General features: G+C 43.7%; 1 protein-coding gene across 6 annotated transcripts in view; it reads right to left on the reverse strand.

Moving 5' to 3' along the window:
• Positions 1-13,112, reverse strand: part of LOC116947743 (uncharacterized) — a 60,508-nt gene extending 47,396 nt beyond the window's left edge. For 3 of the 6 annotated variants that reach the window (XR_004403722.2, XM_032963803.2, XM_032963801.2), the window contains exons 1-2: positions 12,682-13,111; positions 818-1,171 (exon numbers count right to left, since the gene is read on the reverse strand). Coding sequence is in view for 4 of the 6 variants with exons in the window: in XM_032963803.2 (XP_032819694.2) it covers positions 818-943 (126 nt within the window). In the remaining 2 variants the exon portion in view is untranslated. Of the gene's footprint in view, positions 1-817; positions 1,172-4,744; positions 4,810-12,681 lie in introns of those variants that run through there. The other 3 variants (XM_032963802.2, XM_032963804.2, XM_076070807.1) reach the window with 3 other exon arrangements.
• Between the last annotated feature and the right edge of the window lie 9,508 nt (positions 13,113-22,620).

Raw genomic sequence — 22,620 nt, forward strand, 5'->3', positions numbered from 1 at the left:
GGTATGAACGAGCAATTTCAAGGCTGCACCCTTTCACTTTTGCCGGGCAATTTGGCAATTTTCAACAGCCTGATGAATCCAACTATTCCAGTGATCCAGGCAGTTTCTCAATCACGCGCACAAACTCCACTAGCCCCAGCCACCGAAATTCTTGCAGCACAGCGATCGTGTAACGTCGATGTCCCTGTATTTGTGCAACTTGCATTATTTAATTAATATGCTTGTTGTGCCAAGGAAAGCCTCACCCGAGTCTGAAGTCTCCTGCCAAGTTGTTTGCAGTAGGAGGCAATGCTGCTATGTGCAATCCCAAATGAGACATTTACAGATACATGTTTTTCCTTTTTTTTTAATTCTCTGGCCAATACCAATTAAATCGTGTTTTTGTTTTGTTTTACCATGGGAAGAACCCTTACAACGCGGCGGAAAACTCATGCAAGATAGGGGAGAACATACCAACTCCACACGGAAAAAGGGCACCTGAAGACGGTTGCTTGTGTGGCGATCGAAACGTCGTGATCAATTATTAGTTTTCTTCTACCTACGTGGCTTTATCGAAAGAAACAAAGAGTAGGGCACCCAGGTCGAGACTCAAACCCACGACCTTCTTGCTACGTTTGCAAAAAAATTATCCCGAGCTTCCGCACAAAATACATCACACACGTGACACGAGAGCGCAACTAAGAAAGTTTGCGATCGTTGGCGCATGCTCAGTTTCCCACCACACATTAAAAAAACACCGTAATTAATATACAAAACAGGTTGGTAAACAACCCTTGCACATAAACAGTGTCATCAGTAAATGCGGATGACTACTCACAGGTTCCGACTGGTCGCTGTAGGTAGACGGCGAGGGCAGATGAGTTGTCACCTGCACGCGACTGTTACCGCAACCGCCTCCACCACGGCCTGTGGTTTGTCCTCCCCAGTCCATCGACCCTGCCATTACGGCCACTTCCACCACCACAACGCTTCACTATCCCCCCCCCTCCCACCTTATTATTCTTCTTCTCCACCGGCAGAATCTCCGGCCCCCCCCCCAACCCACTCCACCCCTAAACCCAGTCTCCAGCAACCCTCTCAGTCCAGTTCAGCCCCCACCCTCCCTCTTGTCTTCACTCGATTCCTCCCTTGGAGATTGAAGAGAAAACCACAGGCGCTGTTCCCTTGTCACCTGTCAATTTGCCAGACGGGGACAAAAAGAGAGGGCGAGAGAGAGAGAGATGTTGACATTTGTACATTTTTTTCCAAATAATCGGTGCATCTCACGCAAAAGCTGCGACAGCCACAGAGCATCGACAATAAACCGCAGCGCCTCTGCTACAAGTATGAAGGTTCCAAGGGTAAAAGTAATAAGGTTAACAAGGGAACGCAGACATTGCGAAAACAACCAACAAATGAGTATTGGCAGCAGGCAGTTCCTCTAAAGAACGTGCGGTTTTGGAACCTGCTCAAACGAAAGTGAGCAATACACATGAGCTGCCACACAGGCTTCAAAATCAACCCCCAATGCAAAGAGCTGTGCCATTTCATTGAAGCGATTGTTTAATTGGGTGTGTACACAATATGCAACGGGACGCATGGTGCAGAATTGTTAAGTGTTCTTTAAATAAATAAAAAAAATTCCATACATAGGCTTTCATTTTTTGTGTGGGATACTGTAAATGTTTTGACAATAACCCTCCACCACGAGACAAAGTAATTAACATATAAAGCTGTTACTTCATGGGCAAATGTGATAATTGAAAATCAACCAAAAATTTGCTTGCCTGTCAGCATTTATTTTCGTGTAATTCTCATCTCAAGGACATGCAAAATCCAGTGACCAGCATGGTGAAGTATGGCCTAACGATCCCTTCGACTGATATGGTGTGGGGGAGGCCTTCATCCAGCAGTGGACTGGCAAAGGGCTGTAATTCATTTCTATTTTATATACGAGGTATATTGTTGATACATAATTTAGCATATTCTATGGGTCTTTAGGTAAAGTCACGTACATAGGTTCAAATAAAATAACAAAAAAACTACGACGTTTTGATCGCAACGCAAGCGGATCGAAGCTATCTACGCGAATTTACCGAGAGACCCATAGAATAAGAATTCCTGCAGTCACGAAAGCTTTAAGTCAAAATAATTAATCATTTGGCCACAACCAAACTTTGCCGATTGGCCTTTAGTTCAGCGACCACTATTGGATTTAGAGCCAATGCCGTGTACAGCTAAAAAATATATACATCTACTTACTCTTTAGTTCTTTCGGTAAAATGACGTAGGTATAAAATAAATCATTTTATTAAGATAAATAAATAAAATTTATACCTACGTGACTTTACCGAAAGAACCAAAGAGTATGGATTCCTGCAGTCACGAAAGCTTCAAATCAAGATTAAATATATCTACACTCCAAGAAACAGACACGAACGCAGTGCTGGAATCCCTTGCCACTGCTGTCAGGAGGGCGTCCGCTAGAGGGAGCCCCTCTGGGCGAGAATTTCCACTGACTATTCAACAACCTCTTCCAAGACGTTCAGCCAACATTGGCTGAACGTCTTGGAAGAGGTGGGACTATCCACCCTTTTTCCCCCACCGCATGCGACCTGCCGATTCACCAACTATGGTTACACCCTCTTTATGCCTCTGGTTGGATTAAGGTGATGGTGGGAAGGGAGATTTCATGAACATCTCCCATTACAAAAAATAGAAGACAAAAAATACTTAAGCGTTGATAAAAATATCTATACTTTTCTGTACACGTAATAACATATGAATATCTAGACTTCAAGACATGCGCGCTATGTTAAGGGTATTTTTCATTTCACGAAAATCATTGCATAACATTGTTTTTACCCCATTAACAACCGAGCAACGTACAAAATAACAGTTGTCAATTTATTTGCTTTTTTAATTAACAAGAGACAGGGGCTCGGAAAGGGTGGCCCAGCTCGGAAAGCAATGTGACCTGCTGCCCCCGTAATACTTGTGGGGTCAACGACCGGCAAGAGAAGCTCTTCTCATTGCCAACAGACCAAAGAACATGTGTTTCAGACGATTCCCCCCAGGTACTCCGAAAGCCAAGTGAAATTACATACGAAAAACAACACTCCGAAGTTCGTATTTTCCTTGCGCAAAGGACACGTATCGCACGGCCTCGCTTTTGCGGTCAGAATAAAACGAGGGGTTGAGCAAAACGGCGCGTGTGAGTGTGTGTAGAGTGCTGGCAATAAATGACAAAAGGAGAGCCGTTGTATGGCTGGAAATGCTATATGCCCAGAGAGATTGTAAAGGAGCACACTGTGCTTTTGTGAGAGAGAAACTAAAAATCAATCGTTGCACTGCCAAGCAAGATGATGCGTTTTATAGTGCTACCCCTACAAAAGCTTATGCACAATCACCTCTCTCACCATTGTTGGTCCATAGCTCCCAGCAAAGGCTTACTTTAAAAAGCAAGCAAAAAAAATACTCTCATTCCAGTCTATTGAAATCGCGATTGAATGGCACTTTAATTAAATTGCTTTGCTCGGTAATGAACAGCCGCACGTAGCTCATAAGCGAAGAGCTGATGTTTTATTTTTTGTTTGGAAGCAGCTCTTAAATAGATTCAGACCTTGTTCACGAAATACTGAACAAGCACACCGTCCACAAATACGAATTGTATTTATGACCGCCACGATGACTACGACAATGACAAGTACTGTTATGTTCAAAGCCACCCACCTCATAGATAGAATTCTGCTTATCGGGGGGTCATGGGCATGTGGTTAAGTAACATTTGTTATAAAAAAAATCCACTTTACCACTGTGATATTTGGTGATGATGCATTGGCAGTGGTGCACAAGCACAATTAACAAACAAACTCACAGTCGTCACATTTCTGGCAATGGCCCTTCCTCAAAGCACTTAAATGTGTACGTGCTATGAAGAAGGGCCATTTGTCCATACATTGCTGATATATATTGCTGCCTTTAAGGTAGTGTTGTTGCTGAGCATATGGAGTTGTTTTCGTAAAGATGTTTTAGAGAGTGGTTGACCCAGAGGTCAGAGTTCAAGTCCAGGTTTTGACCCCCAATGATGATATAGGTTCTCAAGCATAAGGAGTCAACAGGATCAGCCCGGTTACTGATTAACGTCTGAAAAAAAAGCACCGTGATAAATTTGAGTTAACTTAATTTGTATAATCTGCACCTCTAAGCATAACAAATAATATAATCAGGCGACAATCTCACAGCAGAATGTATAAGGAAGTGTGACCCTGACCATGTAATGAAAAAAGGTAATTGCGAGTATTTTTAAGAGGTCCTCTGAATATTATTTTCTAGAGCCACTCGAACACGAGCTGCACTGCACTACGAGATTTCCCGATGGGTTTTTCATCCCACGTTATTTTTAAATGTAAAAACTGGGCCATTTTGTATATAGCATTGTATACATGCCGCAAATATATAAATGTTGCATTACAGTTCAAAGTACAAATTGTAAGAGTCCCCAATATGTAATATATTTTTGACACTTGGTGTTGATAGATGTATTTTTATATCAGACAATGCTATTATGAAGAGGTTATATTTTACAGATGGAGTCATCCGGTAGGAGTCAATATTGTGGTTGTACCAATTCAATAATTTGCAGGTACTATTCAAACAAAACATTTTGGAAACTTTTGAACGTGATGCTGGCACGCATTGCCGACTCTTTTCAAACGAACGTCACAGCATCTATGCCGATCGCTGCAAACCCGATGGCGCATACCTTTCTGGTTCACAACCCCACACAGTGGTGACGAGGGCGGCAGTCTGGACTCGAACCTCGCTCCTCTACAACGAGCGGGGGGAAACGCGCCAATTACCGCTCGGACATGTCGAGGTGACATGCATGGGCACTACGCGCATCAAAGCGTATTTTATTAAGCACCCGCAGCATTGCACAGTATCGAAGAGCTAATTTAATGTATTAATTATATAACGTAAAATTTGCAGGGGGGGAGACAATCCATAACGCGATTAACTGTGTTTGCTTTGGCCCGTTGCCAAGGCATAGCAGGGCAAGCTTGGAAATACCAGCAAATGCAACAAGCCAGATCTTGCACAGGGCCACATTGCACTTAGCACCCTACCACCACCTCAATAATGTTAATGTAATACTTTATATGCCTATGGCCCAGCCACAGGTATTCAGTCCAAGTTGATTTTGTTTTAATCAGGTGGAAGAGACCAGGAGAGAGTCTCATTTGCAAGAGTGACCCCGAGTCACCATAATTGCAAACACAATTAAAATAATGTACAGCAATGGAGAAATCAGAGCAAATAGATAGACAAATAAATAGTATATTCCCTGTAGAGCAGCTTTATTTTTAGACTGATCATAGCTACAATTACAACGTAAGTTACAGAAACATGGCACGGATATGGGGCGACTATTGTACTCGTCTGCAAACAGACGACGATATATAACGAAACAAAATGCACCGCAGTTTTAACCACCTCCACCGTCAGCAAGCTTCAAGTTTCAATTGATAAATCCCCCCAGGGTACATTTCAATTTTGTTTGTTGAACACGTTGAATGTCCCGCTGACACAGGACCATCAACGTGTACCTCACTACATAGTCAAATTATCGTCAACATGATCAAACATTCTAGAATGTTTACACGCACAGAATATTTACACAAAAATTCACAACTGTAGATACATTACGGAGCACATTTTGGGTCCGTTGCCACACTCTTGAATTGATCAAAAATACGGACAAAGATCCCGTGTGAACATTGTCGTACCATGACATGCTTGCCAACAGGTATTTTGGAACAATGGTGTGCACTGACGCACGCTACTTAAAGAATCAAACTCGTGTCGAGGGGAACACCCACGTCATATATGTTCCATCAATACTAATTATGCTGCGGGCAGGCCCAGGGGGTAGAATGCCAAGTGGGGGGGGGGGGGGCCCTCTTTTTCCACAACCAACCGTCCCCGGTTGGCTATGTACGGTGCGAAAGAAGTTAAACCTACGTACATCTGCACGAAACGGCCAAAATATGACACTGCCCGATGTTTCTTTGTCGCATTGCTGCCGACGGAACCATCGGGCAAAAAAAAAGTATTGTTCACAAACAAGTGGATTTGGTCACGTGTGGTGATTAACTTAGGCGAGTGGTGGGCGGGGCCTTCACAACTTGAGTTTAATTCCCAGTCAAAGTTAACGTTCAGGGCCAAGTGACATCTGAACCGGTCCTGGGAATGTCCCTTCACCAACCCGCACTGGGCCAGCATGGTGAAGTATGGTCGAACAACCCCCGTGAACTGACAAGCCGTGGGGGTTGTTTATGTAGCCGTGGATCGACAAGAAATATTATGATCAGTTGTTCTCAACTAAACATGTATATACACTTCAATATCATCCATAAGACATGTTTTTTCGGGTTAGATCGCGTAAATATATAACTGTGTCGTTAAACCCGCCACCACCCGACACAGCTAACTCGTTAGTAACGAATTGGCATATTCTGTTTACGTGACACACTTTACTAATTGGTTGTTGGGTGGTGTTGGGTTTAACGACATTTATATATTTACGCTATCGAACCCAAAAAAAACTTATTATATAATGAAAACGCACACTACGCCACATTTTATTTCCCAGACATCTCTGGATTTGAAATTTATGGCAATTAAAGTCCTTGTTATTGCAGTGGTAATGGGACCCAGGAATGCACTGCCGGGGGAGTTGTGCCTTGTTTGTTGGAACAAGAACAGACCTTCCCACAATGCATTGTGCCAGCAACATGTAATATTACTTTTAATATATAAATACGTGTATTTAGTAGTAAAGTTGAAAGGGGTTGTCCGTTACGCAATAGCCCCTCTTAGGTAAGTATTCATATGCATATTCAATAACTGGTCGTGAGAACATTTAGAAATATTTAATTCTCATCAGACCCTCATGGTGTTGAGTAAATTTTCCAACTCTTATAATCTACTCCGTCTCTCTGGACTCTGTTTATGTAGTATGCAACTTTGCCCATTATGTTTTCCTTTAAGGCCACAGTGTTATTGAACTAGTGTCGAGTTTCTCTTGAAATACTCTTAAGTTCATTTGACCGCTGCAGCCACAAGCATCTGCTCCACAAAGCACAAGAAAACGAAAAGTAATCCATTATTTAAAAGAATCATGACATTTTGAAGGGAACAAATTGTTACAGATGTACCACTTACAGCTGCCCCCCCTAGTTACAGAACCAGGTATGGCTACACGTAACGTTTCATGTAAAGGTAAAGCGGCAGACCTGCACGAGAAGGAGCTCCACGAGAAGGAGCTCCAGACAGTCCCATCTAGAGCGTATTTTGGCCTATTCTTGCACGTTGGCTGGACATCTTGGAAGGCAAAAGAGAAACGCCACGTTGCCCCACCACGCATCACCTGCTAGTTGACTGCGGCAAACGCTGCTGGGTGGACAGAGACGGCGGAGGGGGGGATTTAAGAGACTTGCCTGGTTGTTTCAACTGCCATACCTGGAGATCGAATCAAACCGGCGACCTCTGGATTGCAAGCCCAGTATGCAAACCATTGTACACCACGGCAGCATTCCCTCGTGCACTGTACATCGCCTACATTCCCGTGGATACAGGGGACTGCCCGGTTTCTCGGAATCTCTGCTTAAAATCGCATCAGACGCAGCTTTTCTTACCACTCTAATGCCTCAACCTGCAGATGTTTGACTCACTCTCAGTGTGACCTACTGAATTACTTATTTAATCCAGGAGGGCCACACGGAGTGATAGGGGCTCTTTTTTAGCAGGAGGGTATCTGCAGTGGTTTACTGTTTAAAGATGCTTCAGCCAATCAGTGTTTATTATTATACAAGTGGGAGAAAATCCCCGCATGCGAGGGGACACTATCCCTGTACGTGTGGAAACAGATGGCGATTCGTCCACTTTTCTGGACTGCCTTTTACTGGCGAGCCAGGGTATGTATGGCACCTCGACACCCACGGGAATGGAGTTCTACAACATTTGTGTGATCCACAAACCCTCGCCTCCACAGCGCTGGATGGACAAGTATTTGCCACCACTAAACCGTTCTTGTATATAAAGTCCGAATTGCATAAGTATACAAATCAACCAACCAACCAACTATCCAGGCAACCAAGGGATCAGCCAACCAACACCATCAGTCAAGCAACCACACAAACATTCATCCAATAGTTGTGTGGTTGGTTGTGTGCGTTGTTGTCAATGTGCGGTAGTGTAGCGGTAGGCGCGCTGCACTACGAACCTGGCAAACCCGGGTTGGACTCCAGCTCACGGTCAACACCAGTGATGATCAATTTAACTGGTCCTGGGCCTCCCCTACATCGACTTGGCCTCAAATAAGTACCTGGTCCAGTGTGTAAACATCGCCACGAGAGACAAAGGCGGCCGGGCATGGTGTTGGCCACCCACACCTCTCGTGTGCTGTACCGCCCTTCATCGGTGCTCGCTAATTGTATTTGCCCCAACAGTCTGGGAGTGGGGGGGATATTTATATATTTTGTTATCAATGCGCATTCTGGTATTTTTCAATGCTGACTCCGTTTCCAGATGAGGGCATTAACTTTCCGAGCCACTGACATTTGCAAGGTTGGTGCCATTGTGCTCATCACCTGTGCGTGTATAGAGTGGACTGCTTAATGGGCCACAGAGACCAGACTCCTGGCGCCCTTATTGAGGCGTGGTTAGAAATGTATGGCCACTGGCAAAAATAGAGTATTTATAAACCATTGTGAGAGGGATTTTGCTTGCCACAGTGGCCCATACATATTTAATAGCTGCGTATTAGACGGACGTGAAAGCAGGAGATGGATACAGCTTTGTACGGACAATTCTGGTTTATATCCTAGGGGTACACGACAATCTTTGCCCTATTATAAGCCTAACCAAAAGCAATAGCGATGGCGTCAAGTGGGTTTTGAAAATACTGTGGTATTGAAAACACTTTTAGTCTCCCCCCCCTCCACCTCTCCAGACCCCCACGAAGACATTCAGTGATGCTGCACTCTGGCAGTGGTGCACAAACACAATTAACAAACAAACAAGTAACTCACTCATTTAACACTGCCTTAAAAGAGGATATATATATTTAGCCACGTTTCGGGCATGGCACGTGTACTAAAGGCAGCGGAGTTTTTTAAAATCTTGTTTTGCCACCTCCTTTGTATAGTTTTGTTTTAACAAATCTTCTTTTATAGAAATTCGTTTGTTCTAATCATCTAAATGTAACTAACATCGGCACACAATTTGTATCGATTGTAAATAATGTAATAGATTCTTACACGCAACAATTAAATGTCATCGATTGTATGCATCACTACTGGATGTACTTAATGATGCCCAATAATATTTTATCCCCCAGGAAAGTGTCACTGAGTCTAGAGACTCAGTTTTCAGGAGGGGTTCTGCATTGAGATGTTTGGACAAACCTTTTTTTTGGCATGTGGGAGGAAACTGGAGTACCCGGAGGAAACCCACACTTATGAAGGGGGTGACACTTTGGAATACCATCTCCTGGCCATCTTGCAGTGCCATAATTAATTTTAAAATAATCCCCTCCACCTCAATGTATAGTCCGGTTAATGACAACGTTGCCTTGTAGATTTCTCAAAGAATTGTGGCAGTATCCATGTCACACCAATACACACACAAACACTCATGAATTGTTACATATTTTGAAAATAAATAAGTTAATAGTCCTTAAACTTTTGTCATTGCGCGTCATGTCCCTCAATACACGAACAGCTGGGCCCCTGGGGTGAGAAGACTCTTCCCATATTGAGATTAATAGCAAGCTAGAGGCAACATTCACCTGTCAAACCACATTATCTTCACTGGAACTTCGAGGCCACTAATCGGAAGGCTTAGCTGGGGCTGACAGCAAAAGGTCAATTTCTATCCCGAGGCTAGGCAGAGCAAGGGTTACTTCCATTATTTAGTATTACTATTATGTATACTTGCGTGTGTGTATACATTTCTAAACACATCAGTAATTAATGTTAGGATTTATTTTTTTCAGATATTGAATTCGTGATTTGAGACCCAATATCAGAAATCATTTTGTATTTGCATAATTTTGCAAATGTATAAAATATAGATCGCTTTAAGTGTTAATGCACTACATTGAAAAGTTAATGTATTTTAAACACATTTTTATATTTCCAGTAAGACAGGACTGCAGTTTTAAAGTTTCTTTTAAACGTATTTTAAGTATTTAATCATCAACGCGAAGTCCTGCAATAGGACTTTCTTGGAAAGTCCAGATGAGATTCCACGGTGGTGATGTCACTTCCAAAATTCCTGGTTAAAATCTTAAAATATATTGACCAGATTTGTATTTATTTCTAGAATTGATTCAAAAACCAGGAACATATCCATGAAATACAAGATAGTGCATTTTACAAAAAATCCACAAATATGCACGCAAATTCGAAATAATGTAAACTCGTATAAAGTATATACTGCTATTGTTATTCATGACACAAAAATGTATGACCGAGAGAAAGAAAAAACTGCTTCCAACACCTGCTTGGAATAGAGTTTATAATTGTTAGTTCATCAATATTTAACCTGTATGGCTCTTCATTACAGTACGTAACAATGAAGTAGATAAACATCTGCAAACATTGACTTTCGCAAACCAAACAGATAAATTACAGCAGAGGTGCCCAGAGGTTCCTGGAGACTTGGTGCAAAATACCACTGGGAGACCCCCTTATTCATTAGCAATAACAATCCAAGAACGGTAGTGGGGGGTTCCCTTTTGTGCGAGATGCAAGGAAAATGCTCCTCGAGTAACCCCCCCACCTCCACTCTGGGAGACCATTGATTACAATGTCATGGCTACTTTCTTCCGCACCTCCGATTAGCACGGTTGGCTACGTACGGTGCGAAAGAAGTTCAACATACGTACTTCGATGGATGGTTCAGTGTCAAAAACAACTTCAGGAATCAAGTCCTCAACAGCATTGCCATTGGTGGTTCTATTTTTTTAAGCATATAAACTTGGTGGCATTAGCCCAATAAGATATTTAAATAAAAACACGAGTAAGAAAAAAGCTTGCCTACGCATGGATTTATGTAATAGTTTCCAAGATGTACGGTGCGAATACGTCTTTAGACGTATTTTAATTTAGCGCTATGGAAGCAATTTTCATGCCAACGTTTTGGAAAGATTTGGGCAACCTTTTGATCAACGTGGCCTGTTTTAATATTGTAAAGTCTCTGATAAAAAGGCAACTTTACACGAAGGTTTGGTTCACAATGGATCATCTTGACAACACTTAGAGCCCCCCCCCCCCCCCGTGTTAAGGACAGCAAATGCGTAAACACTTTCAAACTGTAATGGAGAAGCATTTTAAACATAATAACAATTGATGACGTGAATGTATGATACTCGGCTTTGGGAATAAACTAAGGAGTTACATTGTAGGGGGCTCCAATGTAATTTACACAGCAAAAGGGTGCCCTGGTTGAAAAATAATTGGTTAATTGAAACGTAAATACAATGAGAAAGAAGACCTTCCGGTCTTTTTCCTGGACTTTATCCTGTCAACGAAAAGTAGGTCACAGCTGCTGTCTATTGTACGCACATGTACAGCAGCCCTTTTGTCAAGTCACTACTGGATGGAGGGCCCTCGCTTTGCCGTGCGGGTTCTTTCACCATACATTAGCACGCTGGCATCAGTGTGGACTCGTGAAGGTGAGCACCAAAGGTCGTGGGGGAGCATAGTGCAGTGCAACAATTGATTTTGCTGCATTGCCATTAACAACCCCAGAGCACGGCCCCACAGCATCCAAGTACTTGGCTTTCGATATCGGACTAGACCAGGTGCATTCTGGGCGAGTTCGTTAATTACAATGGTTCGCTTACTAGTCAATGTCTACTCCGCATAAAAAAAAAATGTCAATCCGAAAAAAACGAATAATTGGTAAACTTTCTAGAGAACAAAAATATGTCGTTTACGAGCACCAACGTGTATAGTGCTAATTCCACTATGCGCTCTCAGCTCTGAATAAGACCGATCACCCAAAACGTCTGAACGCGACATGTTCTGCTACAATGCTGCGTTAATGTGTAGTAGTTAGTATGCAAGTGGTTCTAAAAGTAAAACACATTTTGCTCTGTACCCCTTGACACTGTACACATACGATGTCGGTAAAAGCACAAACTTCATCTCAAGTTAGTCACATGATTATTATTGGACTATGTTAATCACTACGTAAATATCCAGACTTGAGTGCGATATTGTTATACTGATACCATCACGCATTGTTTACCGGATCAATACAAATTTAGGAGGTTATGCACGAGTGAGTATGATGTTAAAGGAATTAATTTTTTTTACCATTACCAGACATTTTCCGAGTACGGCGATTTCTGGAATTGCGCAGTTCATACAACGTTTTAATTCGTTACATTCGTGGGAAAAATCATTGCTTTAACAATACTTTATAAATAACTACCACGGGGGGGTGACGCGAGTTCATAAAAAGTTCAACTTACGTTTAAAAAAAAAGGCAACCCGCACCGCATGACAAGTAACCCCACCAGTATAACGTCGCTTACTTGATCGGCACAACACGCGACACGGATGAACAAAGCCCTGGACAAGTTTGTGACAAATGCGTGCGGGTAGACGGCCTTAAGACCTCACTTACTTTGTATCCGTGATTCTTCCACGCCCCAAGGAATTTATCGCGTCCGCATTTCGCTGACCGTGGCAACCCGATGGTGCCAGCCTCCGACCGCTCCAACTTAACCTCAACGTCCTTCCGTTCGTAACTCAACGTCCCTCCGTTGGAGTTTGCCCGCACCTCTCACAGGAGGCGGAAGGCGACGACGACGACGATGGTGGCACGGGTGGGTAAGCGAGCTCTTTTTCTCCCAAAAAGGATTGTCTCGGGATGGCGAAGTGGCAAGAGAAAGTGCGCGGTGGAGAAACTTGCGCGCTAACGCTGCCAACGCGAGCCACAGCTGCTGGTGGGGTGGTTTTTTGGTGTATGTGTGTGTGCCAACGGTCAGAGTGGGTGGAACCCAGGTGAGGGAAGGGCGAGCCACAAAGGCGTAATTTGACGAAAAGCCGCGTTCAAAACTCCGCCCTTGGCTGGACACGATTGGTAGGATCGAGAATGCCAAGTTGTGACTCGGCTTGCCGGACAGGTTGTGCCTGTCGGACGCAAAATGCAATTTCAAGCTGCTTCGTGCTTGCCGCGGGCTATCACATGGTTACCCGATGGGCCAATGAACGAGTGCTTTTTGTTATCATCGCGATCTCTCCGGCGATGTCCCAACGTGCCAGGTTGTCTTCGTGTGTAACACGCTTGTTGCCTGTCTTGGCAGGTTCGGTTCGGGGTGCTAAAACTGTGTGTCAAACGGTCAAAGTACAACGGCACAGTGCTCACGTTCACTTGGGCCACACTCGAGTGGGCCCTCGTCCTCCTCGGGGCCCTGCGCGTCGCCTCTCGAGCCAGAGACGGTGGCTAACGTCGCTCCCCCTTGGCACAAATGCAATCGTCTGGAAGTGCTCGAGATAATGTTATCTCCCTCGCCCGGTACGCAGGAAGGTCGTGGAGTTTGCACGTTCTCCTCGTGGTCGCGTCCATTTGGCTTCGGGTCCTCCCGGGTTTTTTTCCCCTCCACGTTTAGAAACACGCATTTGGAGCATTTGGCCGCTGATAAAAAAAAAAATTCCCCGCGTATAATAAGCCACTTCGTTGAGCTATCATTTGTGGCCAGGTCGCTTCTGATAAAGAGATATACAGCTCGGTGAGCTTTACCTGGTAAATAAGTAAAATAAAAAAATGTATTCCCTTTGTCATTGCACTGCTGCAATATCGGCGTCGGTGCTATCCTGTCAGAATCCAAAGACGTTGATATCACACTTTTACATATATCCCCGATGCCTCTGAAGCTCTTTTTTTATAAGTGCAATGTGTGCGAATTATAAATTTAATAACGAATGAAAGAATGTAAAATAAGCGAGAAGTGCAATGAGGGAGTGGTGTCACAGCGGTGCAGTGGTTAGCACATTTTACCGTGAAACTTGACCCCTGGGTTTGATTCCTGGCCACGGCTAACAATCAGTGGTGAGTGACATCTGAACCTGATTTTGGTTCACCAACCCATTCTGACCAGCATGATGAAGTAAGTCGAAACTAAACTCCCATGATTGACAAAGGGTTGTAAGTCAATATTATAACGATATTCATGATTCAAATAAAGCAATGCTGTCCGGCAACTGCAAATATGAGAAACCATGTGATGGCAGAGAGCAATGGGTTCCCTCTTCTCTCCGATGTGTTATCGGGCTGCACTTTATGCTGTTCGACACGATGACCGACATTCTGCACAGCATGCTGGGAGCTTCAGTTTCCCAAAGAAGATTCAGTCCCTGAAAAAGCTCTCAGAACGTGGGGCGAAACGTCGGACATTGTGCCCCCCAAACAACACGTGCGCGGCACAGCCCAAAAAACACATCGAAGATCGATTTGCCGGGCGGTGGTGGCATATGGCGGTATTCCAGCGCTGTGGAGACAGCAGAGAGGGTTGGTGGATCACACACAGATGCTGTGAGACTCCCTTCCCGGGGGGCGTCAAGAAGGAGCCGTACTCTGGCTCGCAAGGAGAAGCCAGCACAACAATTGAACTCATCAGTAAAGTCAGTAAAGTCACGTAGGTAAAAAATACCCACGTGACTTTACCGAATAGAACCAAAGAGTATGGATCCTTGCAGTCACGAAAGCTTCAAATCTAGAATTGGACTCATCGCCATCTGTTTTCATCTGTACGGGGATAGAGGGTTGCCCCCTTGCGCGGTGTGAGTTTTTTCTGGGTGCTTCGGTGTTTCCGCCTGCATGTACAAACACTCATCATTAATTGTCTGAAAACGTCTTAAAATGAACACGCGGTGTAAGCAGTCCCATGACTCAGTGTGGCATTCCTGAATGAACAAGTATCAGAATTTTTATTTAGACTGGAGGAATCCGTGGACCTGTGACGAAGCTCTTTTTTTCACAGATTTCCAGTAAGGGGCGAGACCAGAAAGTTACAACAATGCAAATTTTACAGCAAGAATAAAAAAAATTACAGCAACAAATCACACGTGCAAAATATACACCACAACTTCCGGCTCCTCAAACTTCACATCCACACCCGTGACATAAAAATTTCGAGGGTGTAGGCAAACAGACTGATTTTTTTCAGAATTGAGCACAGTGTTCCATTTGACTGATCTGAGAGTCTTTAAGAAAGCTGATGCTGCTCCCGGATACATGTTCTTCTGCCAGGAGCAAAATGAACAAAATCGTGGCAACCTCTGGTTCGGCCTGGGCACAAAAAAAAATGTCCTAAAAAAAACATGAGCACGGCTGGAAGTGAGAGAGACATTGTTTTTGAATTCGTTCGGGGCTTTGATTAAATCGGTAGCACACCGTTCCTCGCACCTCCTGCTGATAAGGAATGACGTTAATCATTTCTGCGAAACTGAGCGCGCGGTGTAACGTTAATAATTACGCGAGGTGATTCACGCTTTACAATTGCACTGATTTCTGCTTGGGGGGGGGGGGAGTTGAGGGCGATCAGCTCGCCAGGAGAAGCGCGCTGGGGGTGTGTGGAGTACATTGGGTCCCGTATCCTTTTTGCGGTGGAGCGCGATTAGTCACTCCCGGTGGGCCCGTGACGCGCGTGCGTTGGCGTAGGGGAGTTTCCGAACGCTGCTGCTGTTGTCGCCTCGTTGTATAACTCTCATCTCTCCAAAATAGCTGGGGGGTAGGGGGGGGGTTTCCCTCACAAGAGTAAAGGTGCAGCCCTGATATTAATTGCTCAGGCCACGTACAATGCGAAAGAAGTTCGACTTACGTACATACAAGTGACTCAAACTCGAGGAAGCGCTAAAGGCACTCTGGAGGAAGGGACATTTTTGGCCTACTCTTCCACACTGTGGCAAGACACCTTGGAAGAGGTGGAAGTACCTAACCAACGCTTTACCCCACCACGTGCGAACTGCCAATCGCCTATCCCTAACCGTGGGCTGTACCCATTTATGCTGCTGGGCGCACTGAAGCAGAAGGGGATTTAAGAAACTTACGCCATTGCTTTAACTACCCAACTTAACCATGACACCACAGCCACATCCGCTGTTCAGGAGTGTAGTCACAAAAAATATTAATAAAAAAATACTTCTCCCCCACAGATGACGGACTCGAGCAAAGACATGTGCAGTATCAGGTTCACAAATGGTCCGCATATATATTTTGTTGGCACGTTAGCATTGTTTCAGTTTAAATACAATTAATCCTCATGGCGAAACGCGTCGTAGGTGTCCAGAGTTTCAACTGCCGAGGGCGAGACATCCAGACGAACTCTGGATTGCATGTAAAGTATGCTGCTTTACCATTACGCCAGAGTTATTCAACACCAATATTGTGAAATGTCAAACGCATTTCACAAAACTTACCAATGCGATGTATTAGTCAGACTTTAAAAAAACACTTGAGTAATGTGTGATATAACAACGTAATAATTTCCAATACTTTCCCCACTTCACAGTAATCAATATGCCTCAAGGTGCGAGTCTACAACACCAGCTAGGTCAATAAAGTAAATATTTTGTGGTTAATAACTAACATCTTGGCTTGTTTGATGTAGCTCTGGTTGTGGGTTCACTCTCCAGCTCTCGTAACGAATTGGCATGTTTTGTCTACGTGACAAACCTTACTAATTGGTTTGTGTCGGGTGGTGGCGAGTTTAACGACACATTTATATTTGCGCGCCCTAACCCAAAAACATTTATTATGGATATACATCAAGTCTGGTAGAAGGTTGTGAGCGCACTCATTTATGTCCACCCCGTTCACTCCAGAGTTTGGTCATTCGGCGTTGTCTCACCATACTTCACCATACTCTTTGGTTCTTTCGGTAAAGTCACGTAGGTTGCAAAAATACTTCACCATGCCGATCAGCGCGGGTTGGTAACGAGCAGGGTGAGAGGCATCATGATGCGGCCAAGAGGAACGCGTTCGCCGAGTGCGTTCACGGACGGGGGAGATGGGAGCCGTGATAATCGGTGTGTGTGCAGTGTGCTTACTTTTACTCAGGGTGTGTGTGCAGCTGCTTAGTTGATTATTACACCCAGAGGCTGTTAGTTCTCATCTCAAGACATATTTAGTTTTCACTTTCACGCCCATCTGTGGTAAGGTTTTGTGCGTTTTATACAGTTTTTTTTTTACATTTTCAGATGTATTCCGCTTTATCTGTACAGGGTTTGCTCAGGGTTGGGCTATGTACATAACGCGCTGCGAGGCTGTATAAAAATCAAGCGTCAGTTCGTTTGTTAGGCTTTCAACCAACAGTGGATTGACCATGGCTAATGACGACGATGTGGTGGGTGAAGGCCTAGCCATACTGCAACCAATGTTCACTCGCCACATGGTGCTACCAATTGTACCGATCTCAGAGGGTGAAAAGGTCGAAGGTGAGACCCCCCCCCCCGCCCGCCCAATTCTGATTTGAACGTGCAACTTTCAGATGTAAAATTTGTCTTCTCTAACCCCCCAGACAGATACGCAATCAACATGCAACACGTACAGCCCTTTTGTCAATCCACTGCTGGATGATGGCCTCCCCACACCTGTTCACGCCGATGTGTGCTGGTGTTGGTGCGAAGCACAGACACAATCTTGACTTAAAGCTTTCGTGACTGCAGGAATTCATAGTCACATGATGACGATGGCTTGTGTTGCGATCGAAACGTCGTGATTTTTATTTTTTTATATCTACGTGGCCTTACCGAAAGACCCAAATAATACATAGAAGTACAGCTTAACAATGGATGTTTCTGCACTGATCTCTACTTCCCACAATGTAGGCCCTATGACAACCTGTTTGTGCGTGGTAGGTCATCCATCCAGGCACAATCCGGGCTCAACCTCTGCTTAGCTTCCAGGATACGACGAGATCAAGCACATTCCTGGTGATTTGGTCATAGGCACAACATAATTAATATCCTTTTATAAATACAACATGCCGATTAACAAGGTCAACATGTCTTACGCAACACCGCGGCTTATGGATATTAGTTTGCGTATTTTTCCCTACAAATGTTAAGCTAATTTTTTGTCTTTAATGTGCAGCACAGTACTTAATGTTCCACAATCGTAGTTAAATCTAAGGAGTTACGCTGCAAAGTAATTCGACTAGCTTTTTGCGCATTAAAATAATATACACGCTCCGATAGTATAACATTCACCCTCCAGTAAAAAAAAACGATATAAAAATCGTTCGCCTACACCAGGGTGTGCTTAACTGATGGAAACGCACTTCGAATGTGCAGTGTTTTAGGCATTGATTATGGTCTAAGTGCATTCATGATTTATTTTTTTAATAACCGACGTTGAGGGGGTGGGAGATACGGATTATGAATCACGAGACGACAAGGCTTGGCCACGTGTTCCCTCCCATCCCTTCCCTTGCTTTAAAGTTCCTGAGCATTCCATGCCGGGTCCTTTCATTGGCTGCTTTATGACATAATTTATGTAGCGGTTAAAAGCCTTCCCCACGAGTTCCATCCACTTAAAACTGCGCGCCGTTAATCGGCGTGCACAATTTATTCGTGTTAAATATTGGAAGAAAAAAAATGTTGTGTGTGTGTTTGCGTTAATTAAACTCGCAACGGATTGTCGGTTTTAAGCATGGCTGTACTCCGGCAATTGTTGAGGATGTAAAACTAATAGGTTTTTACAGTCTTCGAAGCGTCTTTCAGGAAACCTATAAAGAAGTGGATTTAAGAATGTAAATGTGCATAAAGTGGTCAATTTCCCAATGTCCCAAGAAAGCGTACGTTGGGGCTTACATAACAAACAAAAAACACCGTCACAATGGACGTTACACTTTTTAAAATAATTATAATAATGTGAGATGGCTGGGTCAGTTCGATGGACTTATTACCATGATGAGACAGTGAGCATAGTTGAGGTCCTGGGCTCAAATCCAGGCAATTATTTGCGTTGAAGCCAGGTTCTCAACTTCAGTTCAGTTTCAGTTCAGTTTATTTTGGTATAGCCCTGTGAGCCATTCGGCTCTTGAATCGGGTGCAACCACAACAAAAAAAACACGAACAAGAAAAACATCTTAAAGTGACTATGTGACTGTGAAAGTCAACAACACTGCTGGACTTTTAATTATTATTGGGGTGTTGGAATGACCGAGCGGTAACTTGTCTGCCGCACATCGCAGATAGTTCATAGTTTGATCTAAGCTGGCCACTCTGGTGAATACTGCGGGTGTATTCATCATAATAATGTACTGTTTGCTTCACGGTGGATGCTAAAGACCCCCGTGATGTTATTCATCAGGCTGGTGCTGTGCCACACAGGGACAGCTGCCATTGGGAGTCCCATTGTGGCGAGACTGCAGTAGGGCACTATAATGGTTGAAATGAGATACGACGAATTGCTAGGGAATTTCAGCAAGCACCACTTTAAAAAATAATAATGAATAATGTACATTAGTGAGGCGCCTTTCATCCATAGATGCCAGTGCCAATAATTGATTTTGTTTGTTGCTCGATTCGGCATCTTGCATGCGATGGACGCCTCTAGGCATGTGAGCAGATACAGTACTCCATAATATAAGTTTTTTTTTATTAGATCACGTAAAACCCGCCACCACCCGACACAGCCAAATAGTAAAAAACCTATATTATGGATGATATTGGTCGCGAATGCCTACATGATACATTACTACTCTTGGTTCTTTCGGTAAAGTCACGTATTGTTTCCCTTCTACATCACGTAGCAAGCACCACGTAGAAGGGAACCAATAAAATAATACAAATATTATTTTATCAAAATCATATTTTTATTATAATTTTTATCATAATAAAATATTATTTTATTAGAAAATGATAATAAAAATATGATTTTATTGTTTCCCTTCTACGTGGTGACTTTACCGAAAGAACCAAGAATATGAATCCCTGCAGTCACGAAAGCTTTAAATCAAACAGATACATTATTACTTCGTGTGGGTAAGAGGCAATTGTTGGGACTTCAGAAGTAGCATGGGGTGGTGTGCCCATTTTTGTTTAAGGTTTGCACGAAAAATTATCATCACGTGACTCAAAATAATACCACACTTGGATTATAATTGACAGCAGAAAAAAATCTAAAACATGCAAATCCACCACAAATGTATTAAAATATGCAGTGAAGGTTTTGTCAGGAGGCTTATGTAACAAGATTGATTTTTTACGGCTTTCTCAAAGGGGTTTCACTGGTAGGGCCTGTATAGAACATCACAACAGTTCATGGCCAGAAAAATCCACAACCTTCCCCCATATAAATGAGGACAAGATAAGATGTAGGCAGAAAAACGATTAAAGTGAATATTCACGTCCCGAGATCACGAGTGGCGGGAAAACTGTGGCCCACGACTTAGTTTCATATGGCTACCAATTCGAAAAATATATTGAATCCTTTACCGCAAGCATCATAGCTGAATGTCAACTTGAGAACTGCGACTCTACAACGACAGTGAGCAGACGTCGGATTACTTTACGCACTTTTAAATCATCTAGATTGAAAACGAATTTCTTAAGAACTGCTTTTTGTCTTTAGTTTGTCGTCCTTCCCCTGCCCGTGCAGGGGAAGGACGACAAGAAGTTCAACATACGTACACACATTTTGGTAAAGGTGGAGCTGAAATGATTGTTTTGGGTTGTTATTGGAAAACGCTACTGTGTGTGCGTGTAATGTGTGGCCAGCCAGAGGTATTTGAAAGTCCCATTCGACCCTCAGTAAGGCGGAGGTTCCTCACCCCTTGCCCCAGATGGATCAATGATGGTGGAGCAATGGTGTAATGGGGTAGGTGTCCGTTGTGTGTTCACGCTGTACTGCGTGTTGTTTGGCATGATGTTCAGGCTACACAACCGAAAGCACATGGGGAGAATCCTACGGCTCAACCGCAAAAACATTCACAAGAGTAGTGGCTGTTATCATGCAAATATGGACTAGGTATTTTGAACGCGGCCATTCGATGTATAAAATATTGACCATAAGAGGTTTTTTGGATTAGATCGCGTAAATATATGAATGTGTCGTTAATCCCCGCCACCAGCCGACACAGCCAGCTAGTAAGGGTTGTCACGTAAACAGAACATGCCAATTCGTCACTAGTACAGCACTAACCGGTGTGTTGGAGAGCCAAGCCACAACGTTTACAATCTGAGTACGACGTTTTGCCAGTTATTACAACCAGCTTCATCAGGCGACAGACAGATTTGTGGAGAAGTCCTCCTGTTTCGTTCCTTACATAGAGGCGTCGATGTGGTGACCACACTTGTGCGCTCTTCTTGCGCAAAGTGGGGGGGATTAAAAAGATTCAGTTCGCCTTTTAAGCATTTGGCTTGACGGGAGCTTGAAGCTTTCTTAATTAAACGTAAAAGTGAATAAAACGGCCACCTGAAAGTCAATTAAAAGTATTTTTTTCTCTCGTAGATGAACATTCATACTCAGAAAACACCTCGGGACACACACCCCAGGTGTGTATCTACGTAAAAAAAATGTTTTCAAGCAGTGCATATCAGCTGCTGTGACATGGATCAGAACACAAACCAGAAACAAAATGGGGCACCGAGGTGGCGAGATGTTATCTGCCTCGCCTGGTTTGCAGGAGGTCGTGGGTTCGATCCCGACCCTGACACCTGTCTATCAGGAGTGTGCATGTTTTCACCGTAGTCGCGTGGATTTTTTCTCCGGATCTTCTGGGCTTTACCTCCACATTTAGAAACATGCGCTTAGATTAAGTGGCTGCTACAAACGTCCACGTGACAAGCCACTTCGTTGAGCTGTGATTTGTGGCCAGGTCACCTCTGAAAAAGAGCTACATAGCTCAGTGGGCTTAACCTGGTAAAATATAAAAATTAATAGTTAAATGCAAATTAGTCGGCAATAATGATGGAATGGCAGCCAAAGAAGGGTACACAACTGGGAGCAGGTCCTTGACGGAGATAGAGCGATGACATCCACTGTGTGCAGGAGTTGTAATTATTGTTGCATCGCAAGATCATGATGGCAGCAATTAGGGGAGGCCTTCATCTAGTAGTGCACAGATCATGGCTGCTGATGATAGCTGATAAAAATGCCATGAAGTACAGCTGCAAAATATTTCCATGCATTATCACTATTTGACTTACGTGGAGTCGTGCATGTGAATCACATATACTGATCTTGGCAGGAGTCATTGCATAGTTGCTAATGCTGTATTTCATTCCTGCAGGCAGATCGGGGCCTGCAGGAAGTTGCGAACTCTCTTGAGCGAGAAATCATCCTGTTGTCTCCTTTTGTTACGCCCACTTGGCATGAATATGCACGGTTCGAATTTGCAGTGTGCCAATTGCACTGTGTGTACAGTGTACGTCGGCCCTATTGCGAAACATCACCCTGCATATCCTGTTTTGTAGATGTCGCATTTAAATGCTATTATTTCAGCGTGCCTTTATTGGGTGGCGCTAAAATCTCGTAGCGATTGAAAGAGTTGTCGGTCGAGTTGTGTGCTCTACGCAAGAGGGCTTGGCTGGCGCTTTTTTACGACCGTATTGG

This window comes from Petromyzon marinus, chromosome 31 (genome assembly GCF_048934315.1).
Source record: "Petromyzon marinus isolate PM22_M1 ecotype Great Lakes invasive population chromosome 31, UKy_Petmar_22M1.pri1.0, whole genome shotgun sequence".
In the NCBI taxonomy this organism is placed as follows: Eukaryota; Metazoa; Chordata; class Hyperoartia; order Petromyzontiformes; family Petromyzontidae; genus Petromyzon; species Petromyzon marinus.